We start from the raw sequence: 25,399 nt of genomic DNA on the forward strand, positions 1-25,399 counted from the left end.
CATATTACTCCAATCTAAAGACATTGTTCAGGCAGAATACTGTACGTGCTCAGGCCTTGCTTGCTACCCAGAAGGCCACTCAAGGGCAGACTACTCTTCTTACCCTCTGAAGAGGTGATTTGCTCTTCACTGTGTTTCCTCCTGTTCTTTGCTGCTAAGATGGTCACAGTATGTCAGGTGCTTTATCAACAGAGAGACACACAACCCACACCAAGGAGAAAAGTATCAAAGAAAAAACCCTAAGCCCTGCTTGCATGTAGAATTATTATCTAAATAAGCAGTGTTTTGCAGAGGTAAGGTAAGGATGCAAAAGGACAGGGAATCTACAGTGAAATAAAGCTAAAATGCAACAGTTAGTCCCTGTCAGGCCTGAAAGAAAGGAAACTGGTGAAGAAGAGTTCTGGCAAACACAAACGCCAGTCCACATGGAAACAGAGAGAGGTCAGCGCCTCACTTCACACATGGTGATGGCACCAGACACTAATAGCTTTCAAACTCTGCTAACCTAATCAGGATTTGAACTAATGACCTGTATCCTGTTACCAAACTCCCCAAACTATTTAGACCCCTCAGGGACAATAAAGTGGCTTGGACAACAATGAATTTATAGAAGTGATCTCTGAAACACAGCAAACTGTTACAGACTGGGCACAATGCCTACAATACAGGTGTGCTTCAGAGCCACTGGAACAACACTGAAACTTGCCAATATAGGTAGCAGAGAAGAGATAAAATGGCATCTTGATTCTTCACAAGTCTCCATACTCTAACACAAAGAACAAAAATTTGTTCATCCTGTCCCATATAAAGCAGTAAGTGCCAGTTATGACAGAGGGTTACTGGGTCCTCCTTGCTTTCTGCCACAGCATCTATGACACACAGAACTGCTACAGGTGCTATCCAGAGTGTCTGTTCATCAGAGATCACCACAATTCACCTGGGACTGTGGTCACAAGACTTTCCTTGTGTAACTGCAATCTAACCTGATCTTTAATATATTTGGAGAAGTTCTTCACCATGAGGGTGGTGAGAACCTGGAACAGGTTGCTCAGGGAAGTGGTGGAAGCCCCATCCCTGGAGGTTTTTAAGGCCAGGCTGGATGGGGCTCTGAGCAACCTGATCTAGCATAAAGTGTCCCTGCCCATGGCGGGGAGATTAGAACTGGATGATCTTTCAGGTCCCTTCCAACCCTGGCAATTCTGTGATTTTGTGAAGTTACAGGACACATACGGCAGTGACTCCCATAACAGTGTCACTAAAACCCAGATATTTTATTTCAGGACAGTTTCAAAAAGAGTAACAGGCATTACAGAACTTAATATGAATCTCAAAAACATATAGTATTTAGTATATAGTGAGGAATGAAAAGAAAGTATGCCTCTCTGCCACACTCTGATCTACCCTCATTGAAATAGGGAGAAAACCAAAACCAACAAACCAAACCACAGCCAACTACCTGAACACAACAGCACAGAGATGGCTCCAGCAAAAGAAAAAGTTCACTTTCAAGTTTCCACTGCAATAAAAGATAATCTTCCTGAGGGGAAGTAGGTGGGAATCAACCAAATTTATGAGTGCCAAAGGCAAGGAATACATCTAACTACATTCAAAAGGAGCATGAACACTGGCATAACCCTGCCTTTTAGACACCTGACCTCTATCACACAAAAGTGACAAGGCAGAAACGGTGACAAAAGGAAAGCAGAAAAGGAATAATAAGAGCATAAAATTGAGCATTTGGCAAAGAGAAGGAGAGCAAGAAGCAACAGAATCAGAAAAAAAGAATGTAATGACACAGACATACACAAGCATTGATGTGAAAAATATATACAATCAGTGCAGAGGAGTCATTTACTATCAGAACTGGTGAAAGGCAAGAGAGATGGGAAGAATTGGGCTGGGCAGAGAAAGAAAGGTAGCAGGAATTAAAGTACCTCTAAAGGGCTTCTAATAAGTGGTCTGTTAGCTTCAAGTGCAAAAGAAATCCTTTCCCACTCTATCTTTAAAAAAAATAAAGAGAGAAGCAAATATGGAAGTCACTATTTACTGTTTTGTCACACTTTGTGACAGCAACATACAAAACAAAAATATCAATAGCTTGAAGAAAGTGCACATCACTAAAAGCAAAAGTACATCAGGACTCTGGGGTTCTAACGTTCTGTGGACAGCTAGATAAAGTTGCTATAGCAAATATATTACTATTCTGAAAGCCTTAAAATCCTCCAGATTCTGAGGTGAATGCTAGCTACTGGGATAAAACTGTTTATTTCCCTACAAGCAGATTGTTTCACAATTGCTTAAAAAAGATGTCCAGTATCTCTGTTGTAGCTTCTATTTGGGCACATGGACAAGGCCAACCCAGGAGAGCACTTAGAATTCCTAGGAAGGTAAATAAATAAACATAAATAAATAAATCTGTGTGGGCCAGACAGTCACTATAATGAAATCAAATCACCATTCCATGCTCACTCATGCTTAAGTCATAGAGCAGACTCCAGAGCAGGGCATACGTAACTCTGAAGCAGTATCTTGTACAAGTCACATTCACAGACAGGATCAAGGCTTCATAAGTGAGCAGATACAATGGCAAAACTAACATTAGGGCATAAATATTTCTAACCAGCATTCAGAAATACAAAACCTTTACCCATTCATCATCACTGCCTGAGATCAGTTCATATAGGTACAGCCTGTGTGGGCCACTGATGGAGACGTCCCAGATCCACCACAGCTTGCTTTCCAGCTCAAGCAGCGCCACCCGTACTGCTTCCATGGCAGCTTAGATTTAGAGAGAGCCTGATGGTTTTTCCCTTGTGCAAATTCCTAGCCATACAAATCTGTTGGTCACAAAGTCAGTGATGTGCTTCCAGAACAACAGAAAGAGAAACAGAAAGAGAGCAGTGTTGAGGTGAAACCTAATGGTTCCACACTTCATCAGAAGTCTGTGGTTGTCTATTTGTCTACATCTCAGTACTTATCATCTAGCACTCCAGGACCTTACAATCAAAGTCTCTCTGCTATCCAAAACATTCCAATGCATCATCACTCTGGATAACAGGATAACTAAATTTTGGTCAGTCACAGATATAGAGGAAATGGCTACTGAGATGCTACTGTAGATCAAACCCAGAGAAATGCACAACGCATCTATGTACTCACTCTCCAAAGCTGTGCAGTTACTCCTCATCTACGAGCCACTAAAGGCACAATCCTGACTGACTGTACTGTCCTCCAGTGCTGGGAGCCCACTTAGTTATCCTTAGTGTCCTGATGGCAGTCCCAACCAGCAGAACACCTGACCATGAGACAGCTTTGGTATCTCCCTGTAGTACAACACTACTCTGTTTTTTCAGGTGATCACCCACCACCAAGCAATTCACTGCCTGAGTAACTTGGAGATCATTTTGCAGCTAGGCCAAAAATCTTTGTCTGGAGTGTTTGATTTGCTTTGATGTATTCAATCCTCTTATTTGTTTCCTCACTGCTGCTCCCATCCCATCAATAGAAATAAGGTAACAGCCTGCACCTCTCAGAGTGGCCCCAGTGGCATTCTAATTTTCTTCAAGAAATATTGATCAAAGGAACAGTCAGATAAGAGTTGCTTATTTCTAGAACATTTTATGCAGCATGGCCACTGATATCCATTACATGTTCCAACCTCTCCATTTCAGTCCCAATTGTACTAATAATCAGCAGAGCATCAGCATAGTTTAGCCTTTGGGAATTGTCCCAACATAACCATTACAGAGTCCTCAAGCCACACAAATGATGTCAGCAAGATTCACAAAGGAAGCTGTTGTCAGCAGGAAGGTTTACCAGCAAACTGAAGCCAAACTTTGAGACATTCAGAGAAGCACAGTCCTGCAATCTACAGAATCAGACTGCTTGGTCCTGTTACTGCCAAACTCATGACCCGTGCTGTGGTTGTAACTGATGCCCTTCATAAGAAAGGCATGTAAGTCTTTCTTGCAGCCCAGTTTGTATCCCTTCTGTAAAAGTCCCTTCTCCAACAGACACATCTTATCTAAAGCGATTAGAGGTCTCTGAGACAAAGATCTCATTAGAGGGTAGAATTTCCAGATGAGTACTATACTTCTATAGAAATAATAAAAGACAAAAGATGATATAAGCTTATATATATAAAATCTTATATATTTATATATATATAATATAATCATATAGATGATCCTTGTGGTCCCTTCCAACCCTGACTGATTCTATGATTCTATGATAATGCGATCTCTGTCCCCTGTATTGTGCTGGACACAAAGTCAGGATCATCCAGCAAGATGGCAAGAGAGGTCGCAGTAGATAAAATAGGAGGGAAACCTACATCACAGTGGCACAAATCCAAAGAGTAACCAGGACAGATGACTGGATGTCATACCTCAATAAAGAGAATTACAGGGCTTGATGGGTCAAACTGCAGGGGAGCCATAGCTAGTGTAGCTGTTGGGCCAGAGCAAGAGACACTTAACACTAAGGCCACACCTGTGTTTCACAGGCAGCTCACCGCCCCTCCTCAGCTCTTGTACAAGGGGTCAAAGGATAATTGAAGAAACAGTTTCTCTAGAAGCCACCAAAATCCCAGAAAATTCATTTTTAAAAAGCTATTAAAAGGTGTATTTTCTGGTCTTACAAGACAAGCAAACTAAAAAGTGCACTCTTAAGAGCACAGAAATTTGTCTCCTGTTTCTGCCAAGCTTTTTGGAAACCAGCCCTGATATATTCTGTTGGAAACAGATCAAATCTAAGGACAAGAAGTTCTCATCTGTTTAATGGTCTTTCTAACAGTACCACCTTTCTGACAAGATCATCATATTATGTTAATTCACATGGAAAAAAAATACACTGAATATCCACTTATAGCCCTCCTACACATATTACATATCTTCTGTTTCTCTTTGTAGCACAAGGGTGTTACTGTTCTCAGATCTTCATCCAAGGAAATAAGATTCAAAACTAATGGAAAGGGAACATCAACCAATTTTGAGAACAACATATGAAGCTGCCTGTATTCTCTGCATCATGGCTCTTTGGTGGCACTGAAGTGCCTCTGTAGTGACACTACATCGCTCAGATCCAAACAAGAGGACGCAGGTGCCAGAGTGACAAACAGGTCTGTTAAAGTAAGTCTGTCTTGCAGCCACAATAAGCTTTGCACAATTAGAAGTAAAAAATGGAGCAAATCACACTCAGTACCTCATTGTCTTTCCCTGACAACAAACAGATCTAGTTTTGACTTTCCCACCCTCACTAGTCCTTTTCAAAATCACTGCAGCATCTTTTTCTACAAGAATAATACTACTTTGTACCCTCAGACCGTGTAGGTCTGATGCTTTGCAGTGTATTTTAAACATCATAACACTTCCCTAGAGGGACAATAATAACATACAATTAGTAGAGCTGAAGAAACTTGAAAGCAGAGCTGCTGTGTGACCAGGTGGGTCACTTCAAAAGATGCAGACAAGCACTGAGGAAATTTGTGTCTGTAACAAAATTCACTTCTTTGGAGATGGAAAAAAAATGAAAAGTAAAGCCAGAGAAACAGTGTTATTGTGTTAATGAAAGAAACTACTGGAATAAGATCTGGTACTGAAGAAAATGATCAGAACAAAACATCTTACATCAAGTTGACTGCAAACAGAGACATCCTGAAGTTAAACTCCAACACGGAGCAGATTTGAAATGGCAAAATGAGAAGACAATGAGAAGTAAATGGCAAAATGAGAAGATGAGAAGTAAATCTACAAGGAAAACACCTCCTTCATCAAAAATGTAATGTGGAATATTGCTATGGATAATAAAACCAAGAGCATGCATTTTAACATTGTTTGCTTTGTTACACAACAGTAAATCCTCCTTCAAAAAGAGACAGACACCTCAACAGGAAGAGGCTCACTTAGGCTATAGGCAGCTAACCCCCCAAAAAAAAGTCACTAAATGAACCAAATACAAAGCACACATAGGAAAACATCACCCTTTAACCAAGGCAACAACCTGGCTGTATTCTTTCACTTTCCTTCTGAATGAAAGACTGTAAAAAGACAGTTTAGCTCCTTTCAGTCTTTAAATGAAAGTGTCTCATGGAAGCAAGCACACAATTCATCATCCCAGAAACAACATCCAAATATCTGATTATGTGGGAATGCAAACAAAAGAAATTAAATCAGAGACAAGTCCTTTGCCAGCTAAGCTCAGGAGTGGTATGGGCTGAAAAGCCATGGAAGGAAAACAACAGAAACTGAGACTAATTTTATTTACTGGTACTACAGAGGTTCAGCCAAGCCTTTTGCCCAGAGAATGCTTGTAATGCAATTTAAACAAAAAGCTTTAAGAACAGAAGACAACATTTTCCCCAAATCTGGATTTTTGCCTAAATAAAGTCAAAAGGGTAAAACATTTTTGCAAGAAGTGACAACAAAACCTCACAAACCTGGCGATTCCAGATCCTTTGCTTCTTTTATACATAGTTTTTGTTAGGTTAATTTAAGTCTTGCTCAATTTTTTTTTTTTTATGTTTTCTTAAAATGTATTTTGTTAGTCACAGCTTTGGGTGTTATTTACGAGAGGCTTACTGGCTGGGGGTGGTAATTGGCTGTTTATTAATAATCTGGATCAGTTATTTAATATCCCTTTCTACCTGCTAACTGAAACATTTTACAAACTATAATGCTGAAGAAGCACCAAAGTGTTACTAAAAACATCACCCATGTGTTTACCCAAGCAGAAATTTAAAGGGAAGATTGCAGTCCATTGATTTCTTTCCCCCCAAAAAAACCTTATTAAGTGCATAGTGCAATTAGTGCCTCTGCAGCAGATTCTGATTTGGCAGTTTTAATCAGACCGCCTACCAGCATGTCAGGGCTGCTGGGTGACACTTGAGATCTGAAGAGCGTGGGTAAAAATAACCTTTGTTCAACAAGATATGATGAACACCAGACAGCTGAGTCACCTTTAAAACCAACTTTGACTTTCTCTATTAGAAGGAATTATCAAAGGATTCAGAAATCTGCCCGAAACGTGCCTCTCGTTGAATATGCTGCCATGTAAACCCTGAGCTTCATTCTGATTGCTGCCAATGACTTACGCATCAATATACTTCTGGGAAACCTCAGTGTCACATAGAGACGCAACTTCTAATGACATTTCAGCTTCAAAAGTGTCATTTCTAAGCACCTGTTTCTTAGGAAGCATTCACCATTACAATTTACGAAGAGTTTATCAGTGAAGCTGAAAATGAGTTAGGCCCCAACCCCACCACTTAACACATGCAATCTGTGAGGGTTCGTGGATTTCTTGCAAGACAACTGACATACCACAAGCTTACTGTACATCAAACATCCATCTAACAACAAACCAGTGGAGAAATGCTACAACTTCATTGAAGTTCAATGACGTGACTGAAGCCCTGAGTGAGAAAGTGTTTCAGAGGGACTCTCACGCTGATCTTTCGGGTCGAGCCTTCACTTCGGGAGTATTCTCTCAAGGTTTTTAAAAGGAGAATGAGCACCGGGACAGCAGGAAAGCAAAACGATTCGCATCTGCTAGCCAAAATACGCCAAGAAGGCGGCCAGCTACTGCCTGCCTCTTTTAATCCCTCAGCATCAAAGTAAGAACAAGGGCTCCCCGGGGGAGCGCACAGCCCTCGCACTGCCAGAGCCCGTTTCCCAGCAGGCAGGAAACTTTCCCCAAACCCGCCAAATCCGCGTGTCCAGGCAACTACTCCAGACCGCCTTAAGCAGAAAAACAAGCGCAGCGAACCAACGCCACTGCCGCGTACGGAGAGCCGCGACCGCAGCGGACCGGCCGCACAGTGCGAGGACCTAGGCAGGGCTGGGCTCAAGCGTGGCGGGGGGACGCTGCGACCCGTACGGGAGAAGCCGAGGGGAGACCTGACTGCGAGGAATCCGCGGCAGGTGGAGGCAGGCAAAAGGAGGAATGGAGGAAACTGTAAAGCCTGAGGTGGAGTAAGCGGCCCGGAGAGGGGTCGAGGTGCAGCCCATGGAGGAGGGGGTGCAACAGAGAGCGGGGAAGGGGCTGAAAAGGGGCGGGTGTGGCGCAGGGCGCCGGCTGAGGGCAGGTCGGCAGCCCTCGGTAGGAGGGGGAGCAGCCAGGGGTGGCTTCGCTGCACTCACAGGCGAGTCGTAGGAGAAGGCACACTCCGTCTTGTAGACCCTGTCCCCTGACTTGGGCACCCGGATCGTGGGCATGTAGGGGACGAGCAGCTCGCCCAGGTCCCCGGCGGCCATCTGCGCATCGCCACCGCTGAAGAGCGCGGCCCGCTGCATGCTCCCTCCGGCCGGCCGGCCGATGGCGAGCGGGCGATGCGAGGGCAATGGAGGCGAAGGGCAGCCGGGCCCCGGGCTAGGGCGCGGCGGCGGGAGCCGGGCCCGAGGGAGGGGAGGGGGAGGGAAGATGCTATTTTTAATCCAATGGCAGCGGGAGCGACACCAGCTGCGGCGGCGGCGGCAGTCGGGGGTCCCGACGAGGGCGGGAGGGAGGGACAGGACGGCGGGGGCAGGCGGCGCCCGGCAGCCCCCTGTCGCCTTCGCCAGTTCCTTGCCGTGCGGGGGTAGCCACAGCCTCCGGGGCCGCTCTCTTGAGGCGATTCCCACCCAGCGTCCGTGCCCACGGCCACCGTTAGGTGGCAGCCGGCGTGCCGCCGCCGCCCTGCGGCCGTGCTGCCCTCTCCCGCGCCCCGGCGCAGGTTCCGGGAGTGTCGTCCGGCAGCTCCTGCTGTGGGGATCTGTCAGCGGGCAGGGGAGGACAGGAGCAGGCCTCTGCAAGCGTGTTCGCTGCCATCTCCATGATGGAGACTGTGCCTCCCCGTGTCCCCCTCCGTGACTCGGAGAAGATTTCCCTCTGCCCGGTAACGTTTAGTTATTGTTTGAGCAATTGAATACTATATACGTGGGGGGAGGTTTCACAGCCGCAAGGATTTAGTAACTTCACATGCTTTAAATGAGCCTCTAGACAGCGAAGTGGCTGACCGATGATTAAGGGCGGTACAGCGCCGCTGGGGACAGATGTCTCGCAGCCCCTCACGGCCCCGCTACAGGCGGTGGTGTCGATTGTGTGTGTGTCGGCGTCAGCGCGGCCGGCTCGGCTCCTGCCTCAGTAGCCTGGAACTGGCCGGGACAGGCAGGATAGGTCTGCGCAGAGGGAAGAGCTGTAGGGGCAGGGAGCGGAAATGCGCGGCCCGAGATGCCCTGGGCAGCTCGCAGCAATGCCAGCAGCCAGGTCCGGATTTCCTATCTCGAGGGACATTCTCTTTAGCATAAAATTGCCTCTTCTTCACAGCATTTGCTGTGATTTTCTCTATGAAAGAATACTGTTAGGGAAAGGAGGAGTAGAGTAACTTGTAGGAAAAGCATGTAGAAATGTTTGGGGTTTTATTCAGGCAGTATCTAGTAACAATCGCACGACAGATCCATTTGCAATGCAAATGTACGATGTCGATGACCATCCAGGGAGTCGTCAATCACTTCCAGGAAAGTGATCTGACCTTTGCTGGGAACACCTTTTACCTGAAAAAAATCAAGTTTCAGATGATGGGTCTAATAAAATCTCAGTTAACAACTGAATTGAAAAAAAAAGATTATTTGTTTTTAACCTTGATGAAGAAACAGGCTGTGAGAGGGAGCAGACAAATGCAATCGATTCTCAACATCTTTTCTAGGAAAAAAAAATACTGGGAAATATGTGGAATGCCAAGGCCTGGACATTCCATGTTCTTGGAATGCCCTTAAACTTACTCAAGATATTACATCAAAGACTCATGAGCATACTGGGATGCTGGATAAAAAAACAACATTAATACAGGGTCACCAGACAGATTTAGTTTACCTGAGAAGACTTTATGCTTTTGAAAAAGTTCCTCTTAACTCAGCATTTATAAGCAAAGAGAGTGGTACTAAGACATAAAAGCTGTCTGACGTGAAGTTGTCTCAAACAAAAAGGACAAATCGAAGCACTGATACGAAGTCAGAAGCTTTCTGGCATTTGGCAGTGCTAGGAAACACCAAACAAAGCAGTCTGCTTAAAATAGTCATAGACTCATAGAATCAACCAGGTTGGAAGAGACCTCCAAGATCATCCAGCCCAACCTAGCACCCAGCCCTAGCCAGTCAACCAGACCATGGCACTAAGTGCCTCATCCAGGCTTTTCTTGAAGACCTCCAGGGACGGCGCCTCCACCACCTCCCTGGGCAGCCCATTCCAATGCCAATCACTCTCTCTGTGAAGAACTTCCTCCTAACATCCAGCCTAGACCTACCCCGGCACAACTTGAGACTGTGTCCCCTTGTTCTATTGCTGGTTGCCTGGCAGAAGAGGCCACCCCCCACCTGGCTACAACCTCCCTTCAGGTAGTTGCAGACAGTAATAAGATCACCCCTGAGCCTCCTCCTCTCCAGGCTAAACAACCCCAGCTCCCTCTGCCTCTCCTCATAGAGTTTGTGTTCCGTGCAATGTTGCTTAATGTAAAGAAAAAAACGTGTTTAAAGAGACTGAAACCACAAGATGATCAATGGTTACTAAAGGCTTATTCCCTTTATATATATATATAAACCCGCACAGTTTAGGGTAACAGTAACTAAGTGGCTCTTTCTGTCACTCTTGAGGCATTTACAAGCCAAGGAGCACCACGGCTGGTAGAACACGAGAAGATAGATCCCTCTAGTGGCAAAAGTCTTTCCGATAAAGAAAGGGCCGTTTGTATGCCTTAGGTACCTGCCAATTGAAAAGCAGCTGTGCAGTCCTGAAAATGCACAGCTGGTATGTGTGTGGATGTCCTCAGGTACAACTTGTATTGTCCATCTTAAGCATTTCTGATTTTTTGTCTTGGTTAACAAGAGTTGCAGGGCACATTTCCACATGAGTTACTGTATAAACTCTTTGGGTTTGTTCAAAAGAACCTTTTGAGTTATACTGTTGCCAGAAAGCTTTACCCTTTTCTCTCCAAAATTGTCTATGTCGCCTCTGTATACTAAGTGCACTGGAAGAATAAAGTCTGAAGCTTTCATCTTGAGATTTTGCTGTTGATTTTACAGCTTTTAATACATAAAAGTGTAATCAATCACAGCAAAAGGCATCTTCTGTTCATGGGATCACAGGTTCACTAACAGTGATAAGATGACCCATAAAGCCCTTTAACTGATGTCAACCTTTGACCCTTGCTCTAGCAATCCTTTCACATCAACTTTCAACAGGCAGTTTCCAATTTTTCCCCTTATTTTACTAAGCCTCTCAGAGGAAGTAGAAAGTTCTCAACAACAGGATCAATAACTTGCATATCTAACATTTTTAGCAATATAGTCATCAGGTACTAAGAAAATACTGAGTTTAATATTTGCTCACTGAAAGTCTTCCTTCCCATGAGGAGTTTTACATGACAAGAGCATAGATTCTAGCCTAGGAAGTGTAAGGGTATTTTCAAGAGCTCCTATAAGACTTGTTTTTAAAATCCTCCCCAAAATAACTAAAACATGAATTTATGTGCACCAAACACTTCTTAATGTTTAATAACCTTTCCTTTGTTTTCTACATCTGGCAGTATAATCAGGCCTAGGAGAGCACTTCAGCCTTAATTCCACCTACTTGCCTCAGCAGATACCCAAGGTAATAAAACCTAAGCTTTGCTAAAATTAATTTTAAAGACTACCCTCCCCACAATTAATTATGATTTTTCATGTCACTAGATACATATTTAAAACATGAAAGTTATGTGACAAAGGTAGGCACCCTTCACTAAGTTACCTGAAATACTAACATACCACTGGGCAGATTATGTTCTCATCAGTGAAGATTCATTCTGCCACAAAGGAAGTATGACTTTGGTTTGTGTCTATTACCATTTAGAAAAGGAAGCATGTATCACAAGGAAAGTCCTGTTACACTTGAATCCCATTTTAAAACAAACCAATAAAAATCCCCAACCAAAGAAAACCCCCTGAACAGTGTAGAATGGTGTTCCAGGGAACATCAGAGTTCCAGAGTTAAGTTAGAGTGGAGCTGAGGAAGAATTTCTGCAGCGTGGGGGTGGTGAGAGCCTGGCACAGCTGCCCAGGGAGGCTGTAGCTGCCTCCTGCCTGCAGGTGTTCAAGGCCAGCAAGGTGGGCTGGTGGAGGGTGTCCCTGCCCCACTGTAGGGAGGTTGGAGCAGAGGCTCTCTGAGGTCCCTTCCAACCTGAGCCATTCTAAGATTCAATGCTCATCAAGAGCTGGGAAAGAAAAAAGCCTGAGAAAGATGAGTTTTACTACAAGAAATGAGAAAGAAATTTTCTCAAGTGGCAGATGTAATTCTAGTGTTCCAAACATTGGAAGGTATTTCTCTTAGTTCATCTTCCACAAATTATCTGATGTGTGGCATTGTGAGAGAAAAAAAGCCCTTGAGCTTCCTGTGCCTTTCATTTAAAACTTTATGTACTAGAAATCACACAATGAAGATTAATACTACCAATTCTTCCACCATCTACTAGGGCAGAAATCCTATTCTGCATTGATGTCGTGAAGAAAGGGAGCTGTTACTGGCAAGTGACACAAGGCACTTGTGTCTGACTTGCCACTTTTAACAGCTATATGAGCTTAACTGCCACACAGTTTCTTTCATAATATTGGAATTAACACAAATATTGCATTTTATTAATTTCCATCACTAAATAGCAGGATGTGTATCACATAGCTCAGCCACAACTTGTCAGTATGCAATTAAGATTGTGCATACTCTCTTAAAATTGCTTAGTTGTCAGGTGTGGCTTTCATAGAGTTGTCGATGAGATTTTTATCTGGTGTTTCATAATGATACCAAGGTCCATCTCCCCTGTGCCTCATCAGTTTCCGTGCCTGCAGCTCCTTCAGCCTAAAAAGAAAGAGCAAAAGACACACTCAACATGAATCAACATGATCATACATGTATCAATATTTAACATCAGGGTATTTCTGACAAGAGCAAGGAGATTAGCATCTATGGCTTGTAAGTACTACTGAAACAAAGGTAGTACCAAAATACATCTTTTGCCATGAAAAGTCAGACCACATCATCCTTGAGATCCCTTCCAACCTGGCATTTGATGATTCTAGGAAAATAATAAGGGTTGAACTAAAACTTGACCTATTATAGGCTTCTCTAGTTAATTTTTTTCCCAGTAAGTCACCTCACAAAAGATTGATACAAACACTTGCAGTTCTGCCACAGGTTCTTGTCTAGAAAAGGACTAGACAAGTTTGATAAAGCCTTCAATTAAAAATAAGTAAGAACAAGAAAATCAAAAGTAAATGTGATGGTGTCTTGGTCTCAGCAGCAACAGCTTGTGGAACTTACTCAGATTAAACTGTTGTGGCAGAAGAAAGTGTAAGTGCAGAATAAACTCAGGACAACAATATTACTACTGCCCACAACGTTTTCAACAGCAACAAGGAACATCATCTGTCCTGTGACCAGTCATTTAGCTACTCAAGCTATAAGCATTAGGAGAGGTGTGCATATCCTGACTGAGGAGGACAAGAGCTGTAACTTTATAAATACAAACTGTTTTGAAGAGTGTGCTAGTTTGAGGCTAACTGGGATGTTTTAATAAGAGAAATTAGATCATTGGTTGTGAGAAGAAAATAATGATGATGTCTGTATCATTCATTGGTTTGCTGAGAGGGATAACAACTCAAAAAACATACGCAATGTTCTCTCACTTTGTCCTGGGACAGTGCTCTATTCGTTTCTCCTTTAGTCTGGTCTGTGTTGTTGGATCTAATCACTTCCTTTTAACCCTGATGGGCTCTAATTATCTCATCCCTAATCTCGGTGACTAACGTGAGCCTTGCTGATTTCTGCTTGTTTTGTTTGTCTGCCTGAGATATGGGGGAAAGAGAGGGGTATGGTATTGAGCCCTCCTGGGCAGTTTCTTTGTCCAGGAGAGGTTCTGCCTTGGCAGGGAGGTTGGACTCGATGATCTCTAGAGGTCTCTTCCAACGTCTAAAGTTCTGTGATTCTGTGAGAGAGTTTGGATTTCTGTATTATTTCTAACTTGTACATATACAATTGTAAATACTTGTAAATACTGTGTATATATGCTTGTAAATTGTGCCATGCTGTAAATATAGTTTTGTCTTACTTCCAAGCCATCTGAGTTAGTCTGGTAAATTCCAAGTTGAGGGAAGAAAAGCTCCTAATCCACCACAAAGAGACACTGTTGTTTTACAAGACTGCCCTTAGATCTTTCCACTTCTGGTAATCTTAATACCGAAAAGGCAGGAACTACAGATAGTGTAACTCCCATTCTGTACCAGGTAGTGCAACAAGCACTCAGGGTTAAGTGATACCTTAATAAGCACGTTATGTCAGCATCCAGCTCAGTATATTAAGCAAAACAGAAAAGCCAAGTACAGTATGCATCAGTATTTTAAACCCCTCAACTATGTAACATACCTCAGTTCAGTTTTCTTCGCTTCAACATCAAGCAGAGCCATCTCTTTCTCATAGTCCTTTTCAGGGGGGTCAAGCAAGTAACGAGCTATCCAGCGAGTTATAGGGTGCTGAAAAACACAAAAGTAGAGATTTTCCATGCCATTTCCAAGTTGAAATCATAACTAAGTCACTTTGTATGTTCCTAGTCATCAACACTATGAGTACTGCCATTCAAACCATAATAGCAAAGGTAAAACCATGCCTAACAGTTTGTAATCTAAACCCTAGAAAGCTCTATTTATGTTGCCATGTTTAATGCCAAGATAACCTGTAGATAAATATTCTGTAGCAAAATTAACAGTTAATGGAAGACATGTGATCTGTTTTCTTTCTGTTGAAGGAAAGTTCATTAAATTGCCACAGTAATGACAGAAATCCCACAACTCCTACCATAATCAGTAACATTTTAAAGTGTTGCTTCCACATATAGGTCACTTCACTAAGAACAGAAGTCTAAATGACTTGAAAGTCACAATACTATTGCTGAATTCAATTATTTCCTATCAAAACCAAGGCAAGAAGTCAAGGGCTAATTGTAATAAAATACAATGAAATAAAAAATGTATACCATTGAGTTTCTTACTATAAATCCTTCAATTCTAGATATAAAAGGATGTGTGATCTTAGACTTTGAAACCACACTAGCTAACAACGTAAAAGAAAGGTCCCTTTAAACTCCAACATCTTTCCACAACAAGAAACCTGCATATTAAGAATAAAGGAAACAGAAGACTCTTCTATATAGGAATACTATAAAAGAATTCTTGGCATACAGCTTCAGTAGTTTACTTGCAGAAAGTTACAGACCATCTGCATCTACTTGAGTCAGTAAAAAGATTTTCTGCAGCAACAACACACACATTCTGTAAAGCTGAAAAAATCCAAGTTTACCAAAATCATCATGACACAGTGCGAGTTCCAATGTACTGACACCCAGTGGCAGGGATGTGGCCATCCTCATTATTATACTCCCCACATTTCAGTCCCAAAAGTATTATCAATAGGAAGGTTGTCCATAATATGCAACCCTTTCACATGTTACACTCACTTGGTAGTATTCCCAGTACTCTGGAACGTAACCCTCAGGAATCTCTGCAAGTTCAGCTTTACCTGACAAGGAAAGGAGAGGAGGAATATTTGCTTCAAGTTGTGTTTTTTTTAAGTACCTTGTATTCTGCTTTGAATGTTAAGAAATGATCATTATTTACAGGGAGAGTAATTCCTCAATAAGAGTTCTGTGCAGAAAATTTTGACTGGTAATTTCTCCAGACACTTCACACTACCTCTATCTAGCTCATGGCCCTTAAGTGACACAACAAAAGGTGAAATCAGCAGCTATACAGAAGAAATAACTAAGATTAAGTCCACAGAAAGCCAAAAGCAAGGCTTTTTTTGCTAAAGTGACAGTACACAGCCTCCTTAAAGATGTAAACCAAGGTAATACAGACTGCTCACTGCAATACAGAATAACTGTTCACTAAACCTCACTGATGTTTGAAACAACGTACCAAGACTGAATTTTTCTGCTTTTAAAAATGTGGAAAGCTTTTTCTTTTTTTTTTTCACAGAGAAGCAACAACTACAGAAACAAAAAATATTGGGAACGTTGTCTATGTACTTAATGCAATATTATCACTGTCAGGCTTTTTTCCTCGTCTTCCAAAGAGCAAACCTTCAAAGATATCTCTTTGCTATCCAAAAGGCTTAGCTTCTATTTAACAAATTTGAGTGTGTACTCAGCATGATGTTGCACTCACCAATGAAGATGTTGACATATGTTATGAATAATGCTGCTGGTATTCCTGTCAAGAATACATAGAATCTCTAAATAGGAAAAGAAAAAGAATCAGTATGAGAAACTCAGAAGCCTGACAAAATTTGGACAAGGTTAATCTGAAAATGATGCCACAGCAAATAGTTCCTAGATTTGCACTCAGGGGCTGGGTACAGATGTTGTACGTAAAGACAAATAGCTGCCTAAAGTAAGTTAATTAAACTGAAATACAGAAATAGATGCTGTGTGAGCCCATGAGCCTGTTTAGTGCAGCTTTCAGTCTCCCAGAAGTCAGTCTGCAGAAGCAGACAGTAATTCTTTCCCTGAGTGCCTCTTTCAACATCAGGCTTCAGCATTTAACTGCAAACAAGGCACTAACAGCAGTGAAATACGATCCAAGGTGAATACAGCCACTGCTGGCTTTGGTTAACTGTGGAAGACAGATAAGGGGAAGCTTGATCACACTAAGAGTTGTATTATTGGCTGTTACCTGTCATAATAGAGTTTACCTGAAACCTAGCTTTTTGGGGTCATGCTCAGGCCAGACTTCCCGAGTCTCACTTCTGGCATTAATGGTTTAGGTAACTGAAGTCAAAACTCTGTAGAAGAGTAACCCTATACACTTCTGAAAGGAAGGTGGAGCAGAAAGCATTTGTAGGTTACACATATATGAACACAGAGACATAATTAATAATCCTACTACAGCATTAATTAAGGCACCTACAGTATTTTTTGCCACTTGGCTGATGTTTTTACTTCCCCTGTCACAAACTTTACAACATACGACAGAAAATTATTTAGGAGAAGAACAGGAAATGTTTTGTTTATGGAAATAATGCCACCTATAGTTTAGGTGCTGTCCCATAAACCATCAGAGAAAACATTTTGGACACATGATTTGTGAAAGATGTGTTATACTGAGCACAATAAATTCATTTTTTAACTCACCAACATTCTCAAAAATCGCTTATCATAAAAACTCGTCGCCTTGATAATAAACATTCTCTTCCCATGGCTGCTGCTATGTCGTACAGGAACTGAAAATTCACCAAAAGGAGAAAGAAAACATAACATTTTGGTTCATTGGGCTAGGATAAGGCAACAGTGCATGTAAAAAAAAAGGAGGAGTATACAGTGGTGGCTGGGTAGTATGAGCTGTTTTTTTCTGGAGGGTATCAATGTTCCTAAAAGGCTGCCTGAACTGATGTCCTGTTTTGCTAGAATGAACACATTTCTCTTCTAACTTCAGACACAAATCGATTTCTACCTGCAAGATCCAACACATAGATCACTGAATGCATTACACAGGACGGACCAAGTAAATTCACACACCAGTACGTTCGGAAGCTTGGCCTCCTACCGGTTTCAACACATGTTCTACCCAAGAAACGCAGTTTCTCAGAGGCGTGGAGACACATGCTGCAACCTCTGAGGGATTTTCCAAGACACTGAGGGTCTCTACAGCTGCTCAGCCAAGGCAGAGCCACAGCAGCTTCTCCTTCCCACCGCCCGCCTCCGTGTCCTGCCCCAGTCCCAGAGCCACGGCCTGAGCACAAGCAGCGGCCGCCCTCGGCCGACATGGAGAATCCGCTATCCCCCGCCCGCCGTGCAGCCGAGGCGCGGCCTCCGCCTCGCACCGGGCGAACCTCCCCAGGGCGGCGACCCCGCGGGCTTCCGAGCCCCTCTGCACAGGAGAGTCCGACTGCTCCGCTCCCCAAGGTCACCTCGCCCCCGGCGCACCCGGCCTCCTCCTGCCCGCAGCTGAGGCCCTACCGAGGGTGCCGGGCAGGCGGGCGGTCCCGGTGAGGCCGGAGAGGCGAGTGCCGCCCGCCGCTCCGCTCGCCGCCCGCCGAGCTCCGCAGGCAGCCGCTGCCCGCAGCAGCAGGCTCATGGCCGCCATAGCTGGAACTGGCACGGGGCGGAGCCGGCGCCGCCTGTCTCCGGGGCGGGGTGAAGCTAGGCAGGCGCCATGTTGGAAAAGGGCAAATCCTTCCCTCTGCTTCCGGCGCCCTCTCGGGGCACCGTCCACGGCGCCGGGCATTGTGGGACGGGCGGTGGGGCCATGGCGGCGTCCGTGGCTCTGGCCGGCCTGTGCCGGCGCCTCACGGGCGCGCTGCGGCTGTCCGGAGCACGGCCGGGCCCGGCGGCTGGCGGCCTCCCAGGGTGGGCACCGAGGCGGGGGCGGGGGCGGCTGAGGCTGGGCAGCGGGCTGGAGTGGGAACGCGGCGTGTTGCGGGCCGTAGCGTAGTTCCTGGGAAGGAGAGCTCTCCTTAGCGGTCTTCCCGCTCCGCGGTGGCGGCACGGAGCGTGTCCAGCCCTCTTGGCTCCCACGCTCGGGCAGGGCTTTGCTCCGTGGCTTATATCGGGAGGCATCGTGGAAGTTCCTGCTTCCAGCATGAGGTGGCTTTCTAGTGCTTCCACCGTGCTTCTGCAGTCGGGGCAGGAGGATGTGCTGTGGTACCCCTGTGCTGTGCGTTCATTGTGAGCTCGTTACTCATCTCTGAACACGGATAAGTGAGAATTACAGGAGACAAAGGGTGGTGGAGAAAGCAACAGTAACATGACATTTTTATGATGAACCAGAGCTGTACCTGTACACCCTGGACTGCTGTGTTCATCTCCTTGTAGCCTTCTGCCTTCACGAAGGAAAGGACATTCCCACTTAGCTGAATGGTATTTTGCTTATCAGACCTGTTCTTTTTTAATCAGATTGATGCTGAACGTGTTCCACAAGAACCTAGCAAAAACTGAGCCACTCCATCAGTTGAGGTTTCTGCACACTACTTTGTCTCTGAAAGGTCTGGAGGAATTTTTTGATGATCCAAAAAACTGGGGAGAAAAAACAGTGAAGTCTGGTGAGTTACATTTAGCATTTCTGGTAGTGATTTTTTTGGGCCACTTGTGTTCAGCTGAAATCTGACCTTTTGCATTACAGGGAGCATTTGTAGCTACTTAAAACTTGCATCTGTGCATAATAGAGTTGGGCATTTTCTGCCTCTTAACTACTCCGTTTGCATTCTGCATTTATGGAAGCAAATAACTGTTATGTAGCAAAATATTTTGCTGTAAATCCTTTGCCACTCTCTTGCCAGTGTATCACAGAAGAGATTTCTTGGATGAATTATACAGTACTATGGAAGAAAAACATTTCAGTTTAATCTTCCTGATTAGTCTCATAGGTTTCCCTGTTCTCAGCCTTTTACACATGCAAACAGAACACGTAGTTGCTTTTTAAATGCATCTGCATATTATTGAGAACAAAGATGGATATCCCCAAGGATAGCTTTCCAAATGGCAATGGTTTTAAGAAATGATCCTTCTTCTGTTGAGTTAGCATGCTCTGCTAATGAAAGCATTTTTTGATTTTTCAAAATGAGGGGTTTTTTTTCTATGAAATTGATTTTTCTATTAAAATGATTTTTAATGTCATTGTTGTTCTGTGCAGGGGATGCGTGGAATATAAAGCATTTAAGGGCCAAGAGTAGTGAAGACTTGCACAAGCTTTGGTAAGTAGTGAAGCAGCTTCTCTTCTTTCAAAGCTGTTCTGCACATTTCACCAAAGTGTGGCTGGTAAGTTTTCCTGGAGCCTTCTCTTCTCCAGGCTGAACACCCCCAGCTCCCTCAGCCTGTCCTCAGAGCAGAGCTGCTTCAGCACCCCTGGAGGTGTCCCTGCCTATGGGGGGAGGTTGGAACTAGATGAACTTTAAGGTCCCTTTCAGCCTAAACCATTCTCTGATTGTATGATCTTAGCAGCCAGTAAATTTAGTCTGCCATACAGCTCTGCATGCTGAAGCTTACTTTGGGCTTGGAATAACCCAAGTTCTCATACTTCTCAGAATGCCAGAGCTTTGCTACTGATGCTAGTTGTGTCCAGTACAAAGGGTTCAGGTTTCGTACAAAAAAAGTTTAGCTCTTTGGGGATTGCTCAAAGTGCAAGACAGACCCTGGACCTGACTGACCTCTGGTGGGTTTGACCATCAAAGCAGATCAGGTTGCTCAAGCTGGAGACACTTCAGGCAGCCTGTGCCAGGGCTAAGTTAATACATGCTTATGAGTGTGAATAATTTTTTTCCATGCTATATCTCGGCCTTTAGCTGTGTGCCTCCAAGGACAGTCCATCTCTGTCCAGACAGCAGAAGACTACTTAATGTCTTCCCTCCTCAGCCTTCTTTATTCCAGGTTAAGTAAACCTGTCTCACTCAGTCTCTCTGTGTATGCCCTGTATATCAGCCCTCCACTACCCACCTCTGCTAGGCTTTCTCCATTGGTCATCATCTCTCTGTTGGTGAGAACACTTCTTTATAGGAAGGTAGCAGGTACAGGGCATAGGACTGTAGGTTGGACAAGTGTGCTCTGTCCAGCAGGATAGTGAGTAGAATAACTGCTAATGCTTCCAGAAGTTATTTTTAAGTACTGTGCTTTCTGATCTAGGTATGTCCTACTGAAGGAAAAAAACATGCTTTTAACTTTAGAGCAAGAATCCAAACGACAACTCAAGCCTATGCCCAGTCCAGAACGATTGAAAAAGGTAACATTTTCATACTAGCTAAAAATATAACTAACATTTCTAAGTAAAAGATGAAGTATTTGTAAACTTGTTAAAGATCTTTAAAAGAAAATTCCCTGGGTTTTAGTATATTTACAAACACTGTGCCCAAGTGACATAGTGGAAAAGGTTTCTGTACCTGTTATATAATGTTAAGAAATACTCTGCCAACTTAATGCTCTGAAACTTCACTAGAGATTTTCTAGAAACTCCCTGGTAAAAATTTAGCCTTCCCAAACTCTGTTTCAAATTTCTTGCTTGTGACATACAGTCTTCTCCAGAGTTTTGGCTGCTGGTTCTTTGCTGCCTTTACTCATGTCATCCTCTTCTTCTTTTGCATTATTGCAATTCTGCTGCTAATTTCTTTCTTCAGTGTCTTTGTCACTGAAAATGTCATTTATTTATAAATCAACTGCATCTCTTATTGCCTGTTTAAGTTTGGCTGCAGCCCAATAAAGAGTGGAAGTCAAGGACTAGTTAAATAACTATGACTGCACCAAGACAGAATACAGCTATCTGTTTGTTAAAATTAGCTCTAGCAGCTTTCCAGAGCTCTGTAAAGACATAAAGAATGGAGAAGAGGGAGTCTCCTTCCCTGTAGATTTCTAAGGCCAGGCTAGATGGGGCTCTGAGCAACGTGATCTACTGTGAGGTGTCCTAGCCCATGGCAGGGGGGTTGGAGCTAGGTGATCCTTCAGGTCCCTTCCAGCCCTCACAGTTCTACGAGTCTATGACTTTGAGATCTTCTGCGTTGTCAGCATTGTCTTGTGCTGGCTCTTCCTGAAACAATTTCCTATTTCCAGGTAGAAAAGTCTATGAAAAATATAGACTTGGTTGTCCAAGAAAGAGAAGTTGCTTTAAGGCTTTTACAGACTGGCCATGAAAAACCAGTACCTGGCGAATGGAGACATGACTTCTTGGGACGCACCTTCTGGTATGGAAAAGAACTTTTCCTTCTCTCTGAATTCTTGTGGTATGTCTCTTTACCAGAAAATCCTTATCTAGCCAAGAAAGGATGCATCTTCTGTATAGAAAGAAACTTGTCTTCTGGTTAGCATTTAGATGCTCCTTCAGTTGGTTTTTTTTAGTTATTGGGTTTTTTTCATATTTTTGAGGTTTTGTTTTTTTTTAATGTGGATATAATTGTTGCTAAACAACAAACTGTGTACGATTAACAGTAACAAAATTAGTTTTATGTAACTATTATGATTTCTGTGCTCAGTTCATTTGTGTGTAACAGAATAGCCTAGGGAGTACTGTTCAATTTGAACCACCTTGACCCACCTAATTATGACATAAAATCCAGATTGAGGGACAAGCACCCAAAGTACTGAGTGAGACCACAGAAGCAGCCCTTGGACTTCCCTGCTAGTCTTGGCAGAAATTTAACTTCTGCCTTGATTGAAAGTATCTGGACAGTAAATAATTTTAATCTATAATAGCAGGTGATGACGCCGAAGGCTCCAGCAGGACCTGCTATTTCATTAAACAGTATTTTATCCTTGAAACTGGAATGATATTATTCAGCTCTGCAGTTAAGTGTAGATAACAAAAGGTCACACATTGTAATAATGCTGAATTTTCAGTTGTTATCCATCTGTTTATCCACTAAATGTACGTCAGCAGGGTACTAAATGCACTAACGACTAGATTTACATCTCTAGGGATAAGGCTTCTTTGTATTTCTTTCTCTGTGGAAACGCTGTCCACAAAGAAGAGTTTATTTGGAAGTCCACTCCCCAGTTAACTCAGGGGAAGGGTGCAGAGAACCTGCAATGGTCTTTAAGCACATTCAGACACTGCAGTATACATAATGGTAGGTCTGACACAATCTTGATGCATAAGCCATCTGTGCAACCTCTGGGCAAGAGAAACTCCAAACAAATAATAGAGCTTATGTTTAGAGGAAAAGACTTCTGTGCAAGCAGATTTGCACTTCACCTCACATTCCAACACTAGCATTTAAAAAGGGTATCGTTGTAGAAATTCACTTCATTCACAGCCTTTGAATGTTTTCTTAGGGAGGAGTCACTTTAAAGTGTAAATGCAAAGATGTCTATGCTGGGCCCTTTGCAAACATCTACAGTTTCAGAGCACGACCACTTTCTGCAGAAAGATACTGAGCCATGTATGAGGTGTAGTTACAAAGCAAGCCTGCAGCAGAGATGAAAGCAAATAACCACATGCAAAGTCTGTGATCTAATGGTCACAGCTCTTTGTCGCCATGCTGGAACCAAGAACAAAGAATATGTACATTTTACAATTCTATTTTCAACAGGTACAGTTACAAGGAATGGCCAATACCATGGCACTTGAATGAAAGATACAGGAACAAGAGATTCTATTACTTAACTCATGTGAATAAATTTATCAGGTAAAAAGTTTTTTAACTGAAATGAATTTTCTGATCTGCTCCTCAATCCTCCTTATTCCACTTTGCAAGGCAAAAAAAATACTAATAGCTTGTTCCATTTCTTTTTGCTATTCCCACTTTACTTATTAAGACTTTGCTGTCTGAAGTTGCACTGTGAAAGTAACCTCACGTTTTGCAGACTACCCAAGAGCCTCTCAGAGGCTGTATTTCTGTAGAATTGAAAAGCAGAAGAAAAAACCTGCAGGCATCAGAAGCAAATTAATAATGAAGTTGCTAATCACTGGGAGCCTATTTGATTTAAGGGGTGAGCTTATTAAGATTGTTACAAGCTATCTAAAAGTTAACCACATTGACTTTATTTCAGGCTCAGACTTGAAAAGAATTTACGCAGAAGGGCAAGAAGGCAAAGCCTGGAGAGGAAGAGGAAGAAGGTCTTGGAAAGGAAGTTCCCTCACCTTGCTGCAAAATCTCAGAGCCAGTAACATGCTGGAAGACCACAAGCACTCTGTCAAGTACCTTTGTGACTGGATCATCATACAAGTTTTAAAACCAGTTAACAACTTGACTGAGCATTCCTCAGAGCTTCCTTTTTTAACTTTTAATCCAACATTTGACCTAAATTAAACTTGTGACCTGGAATTAAAAAGCAGCTTCGGTAGATAACTCAGATTACTCCTAACAGTTCTTTCTGAAAACATTTGTTAAGCTACAGATTAGTCAGCTATTAGAAAAGTGAGACATCATTAATGGTGAAAAGCAGCAACTGACTGCCATATGAAAAATTTAAAGCAGGTAAATACACTATCTGTGCTTTATCAGAACTACTATGTTAAAACCGTGACAGCCTCCAGCCTTTGTTCCCAGATCACTCAAATTAGGGGACATTATTGGTAAGTCTATACCTGGATTTCTAGACACCTGCTGTGCTAAAGTCAAACATTTTTGCAGTGTGCCAAATATTTGAAGACTGGTAACAGTCCTCATGAAACTGAACTACAAAGGGACTGCTGCTGCTCAGCTGATGGTAAAAACCTACTTCGTGACAGCTTTTAACCTTCAAATGAAGTTGTGTAGTAATGTAGTTACAAATTCTAGTCTTTCAAGAAGCAAAGGTGTTGTGCAATATAATCTGCTAAAATGCTGGAAACTCCAGAGAAAACAAAACTGTAGGAGATAGACCTATCTCCATCATTTTGGCCTTCAATTACTCCTATGCATCATACAAAACAGCCACTTGAACAGAAACAGTAGTGAGAAAAACCCAGAAGTGTTTTGCTTTTCATATAGCATTAGAACATTCATAGATCCTCCATTGCACTGCAATTCTTTTAAGATATGTAGAGCCTAAAAGTAGACATGACACCAAAGCATAGAAAATGAAGTTTAAAGTGCAGTCAATTCATGAAGAGAAAAAAAAAGAATGTCTAGTTTGTATCTTCACCTCTAGCAACCACAAGCTGTCCAGTCAGTCTTAATACTGAGGCCACAGTAACTTTACAAAGCATTGCTTACTGCCCTGTGCCAAGATACACGTTCAGTTGCTATTTCACTCTAGTTGAATGCAAACTAGACATCTTTTTCGTCCAGTATGACAGTGACTGGTGACTTAGATCCTGTTTGTAGCCGATTTAAGTTTCCCTCACTTTATGAGAAATGAAAGAGATTTGAAAATCTGGAGCAAGCAACTTTGTCTCAAGAGCAACTAATGGGTATCCTAAGACAAAAGCAAGCTGTTTTGATAAATTACTTTATTGTGTGGAGGTAATGTGAAACTGTTTTCAACTGGAGGCCTTGCCATTATTTACCCACAAGGTCTTTTAGGATACAAAAAAGATGTAGCAGTATTGCTTACATGATTTTTTTGTTTTTAGATCAAGTAAACGCTATTTGGTTTTCCACAGCTTTTATGATGAGCAAAACTTGTGTCCCAATACAGAACATCACACAGTTGTAAAGTGAGCTTAACAGTAACATGCAGCTGCATCAGCCAGTTCTTGCTGAACAAAAATAAAATAAGAAAAAATATATCTATCCTCTCTCTGACCCTGAGTGCACACTCACTGTGCAAAACACAGGCACTTACTGACCCTGCAGTGAGTCAGCTGAGGGAGCTGTACCAGCAGTGAGCGAGCAGTGACAGTCCCTTTGCCTTAGAGGTCTGTATAAAAACATCAAGCCACATCCTGAGTTCTTCTGTCACTGTTCTAGTCTTGGAGAGACAATTCTTTGCCTTAAGTTCCCT

At 42.9% G+C, this 25,399-nt stretch overlaps 3 protein-coding genes across 5 annotated transcripts in view; 1 reads left to right on the forward strand and 2 right to left on the reverse strand.

Moving 5' to 3' along the window:
* The window catches only part of USP13 (ubiquitin specific peptidase 13), a 52,929-nt gene extending 44,136 nt beyond the window's left edge, over positions 1-8,793 (reverse strand). For 2 of the 3 annotated variants that reach the window (XM_064165681.1, XM_064165679.1), the window contains exon 1: positions 8,139-8,607. In XM_064165681.1, coding sequence (XP_064021751.1) covers positions 8,139-8,291 — 153 coding nt within the window. In that variant the 5' untranslated portion in view covers positions 8,292-8,607. Of the gene's footprint in view, positions 1-8,138 lie in introns of all 3 variants that reach the window. The other variant, XM_064165680.1, reaches the window with a different exon arrangement.
* A 3,829-nt stretch (positions 8,794-12,622) lies between these two features.
* On the reverse strand, positions 12,623-18,172 carry NDUFB5 (NADH:ubiquinone oxidoreductase subunit B5). The gene is made up of 6 exons (XM_064165690.1): positions 18,011-18,172; positions 17,186-17,274; positions 16,221-16,287; positions 15,512-15,573; positions 14,425-14,531; positions 12,623-12,861 (listed from the first exon to the last, which is right to left on the reverse strand). The coding sequence occupies exons 1-6, from the start codon at positions 18,135-18,137 to the stop codon at positions 12,741-12,743; spliced, it is 573 nt and encodes a 190-aa protein (XP_064021760.1). The 5' UTR covers positions 18,138-18,172; the 3' UTR covers positions 12,623-12,740.
* An 82-nt stretch (positions 18,173-18,254) lies between these two features.
* Positions 18,255-25,184, forward strand: MRPL47 (mitochondrial ribosomal protein L47). Its single transcript, XM_064165689.1, has 7 exons — positions 18,255-18,400; positions 18,947-19,092; positions 19,683-19,743; positions 20,669-20,765; positions 21,587-21,717; positions 23,062-23,157; positions 23,522-25,184. The coding sequence occupies exons 1-7, from the start codon at positions 18,300-18,302 to the stop codon at positions 23,637-23,639; spliced, it is 750 nt and encodes a 249-aa protein (XP_064021759.1). The 5' UTR covers positions 18,255-18,299; the 3' UTR covers positions 23,640-25,184.
* Positions 25,185-25,399: the final 215 nt, after the last annotated feature.

This window comes from Pogoniulus pusillus, chromosome 26, assembly GCF_015220805.1.
Source record: "Pogoniulus pusillus isolate bPogPus1 chromosome 26, bPogPus1.pri, whole genome shotgun sequence".
NCBI classification, from domain to species: Eukaryota; Metazoa; Chordata; class Aves; order Piciformes; family Lybiidae; genus Pogoniulus; species Pogoniulus pusillus.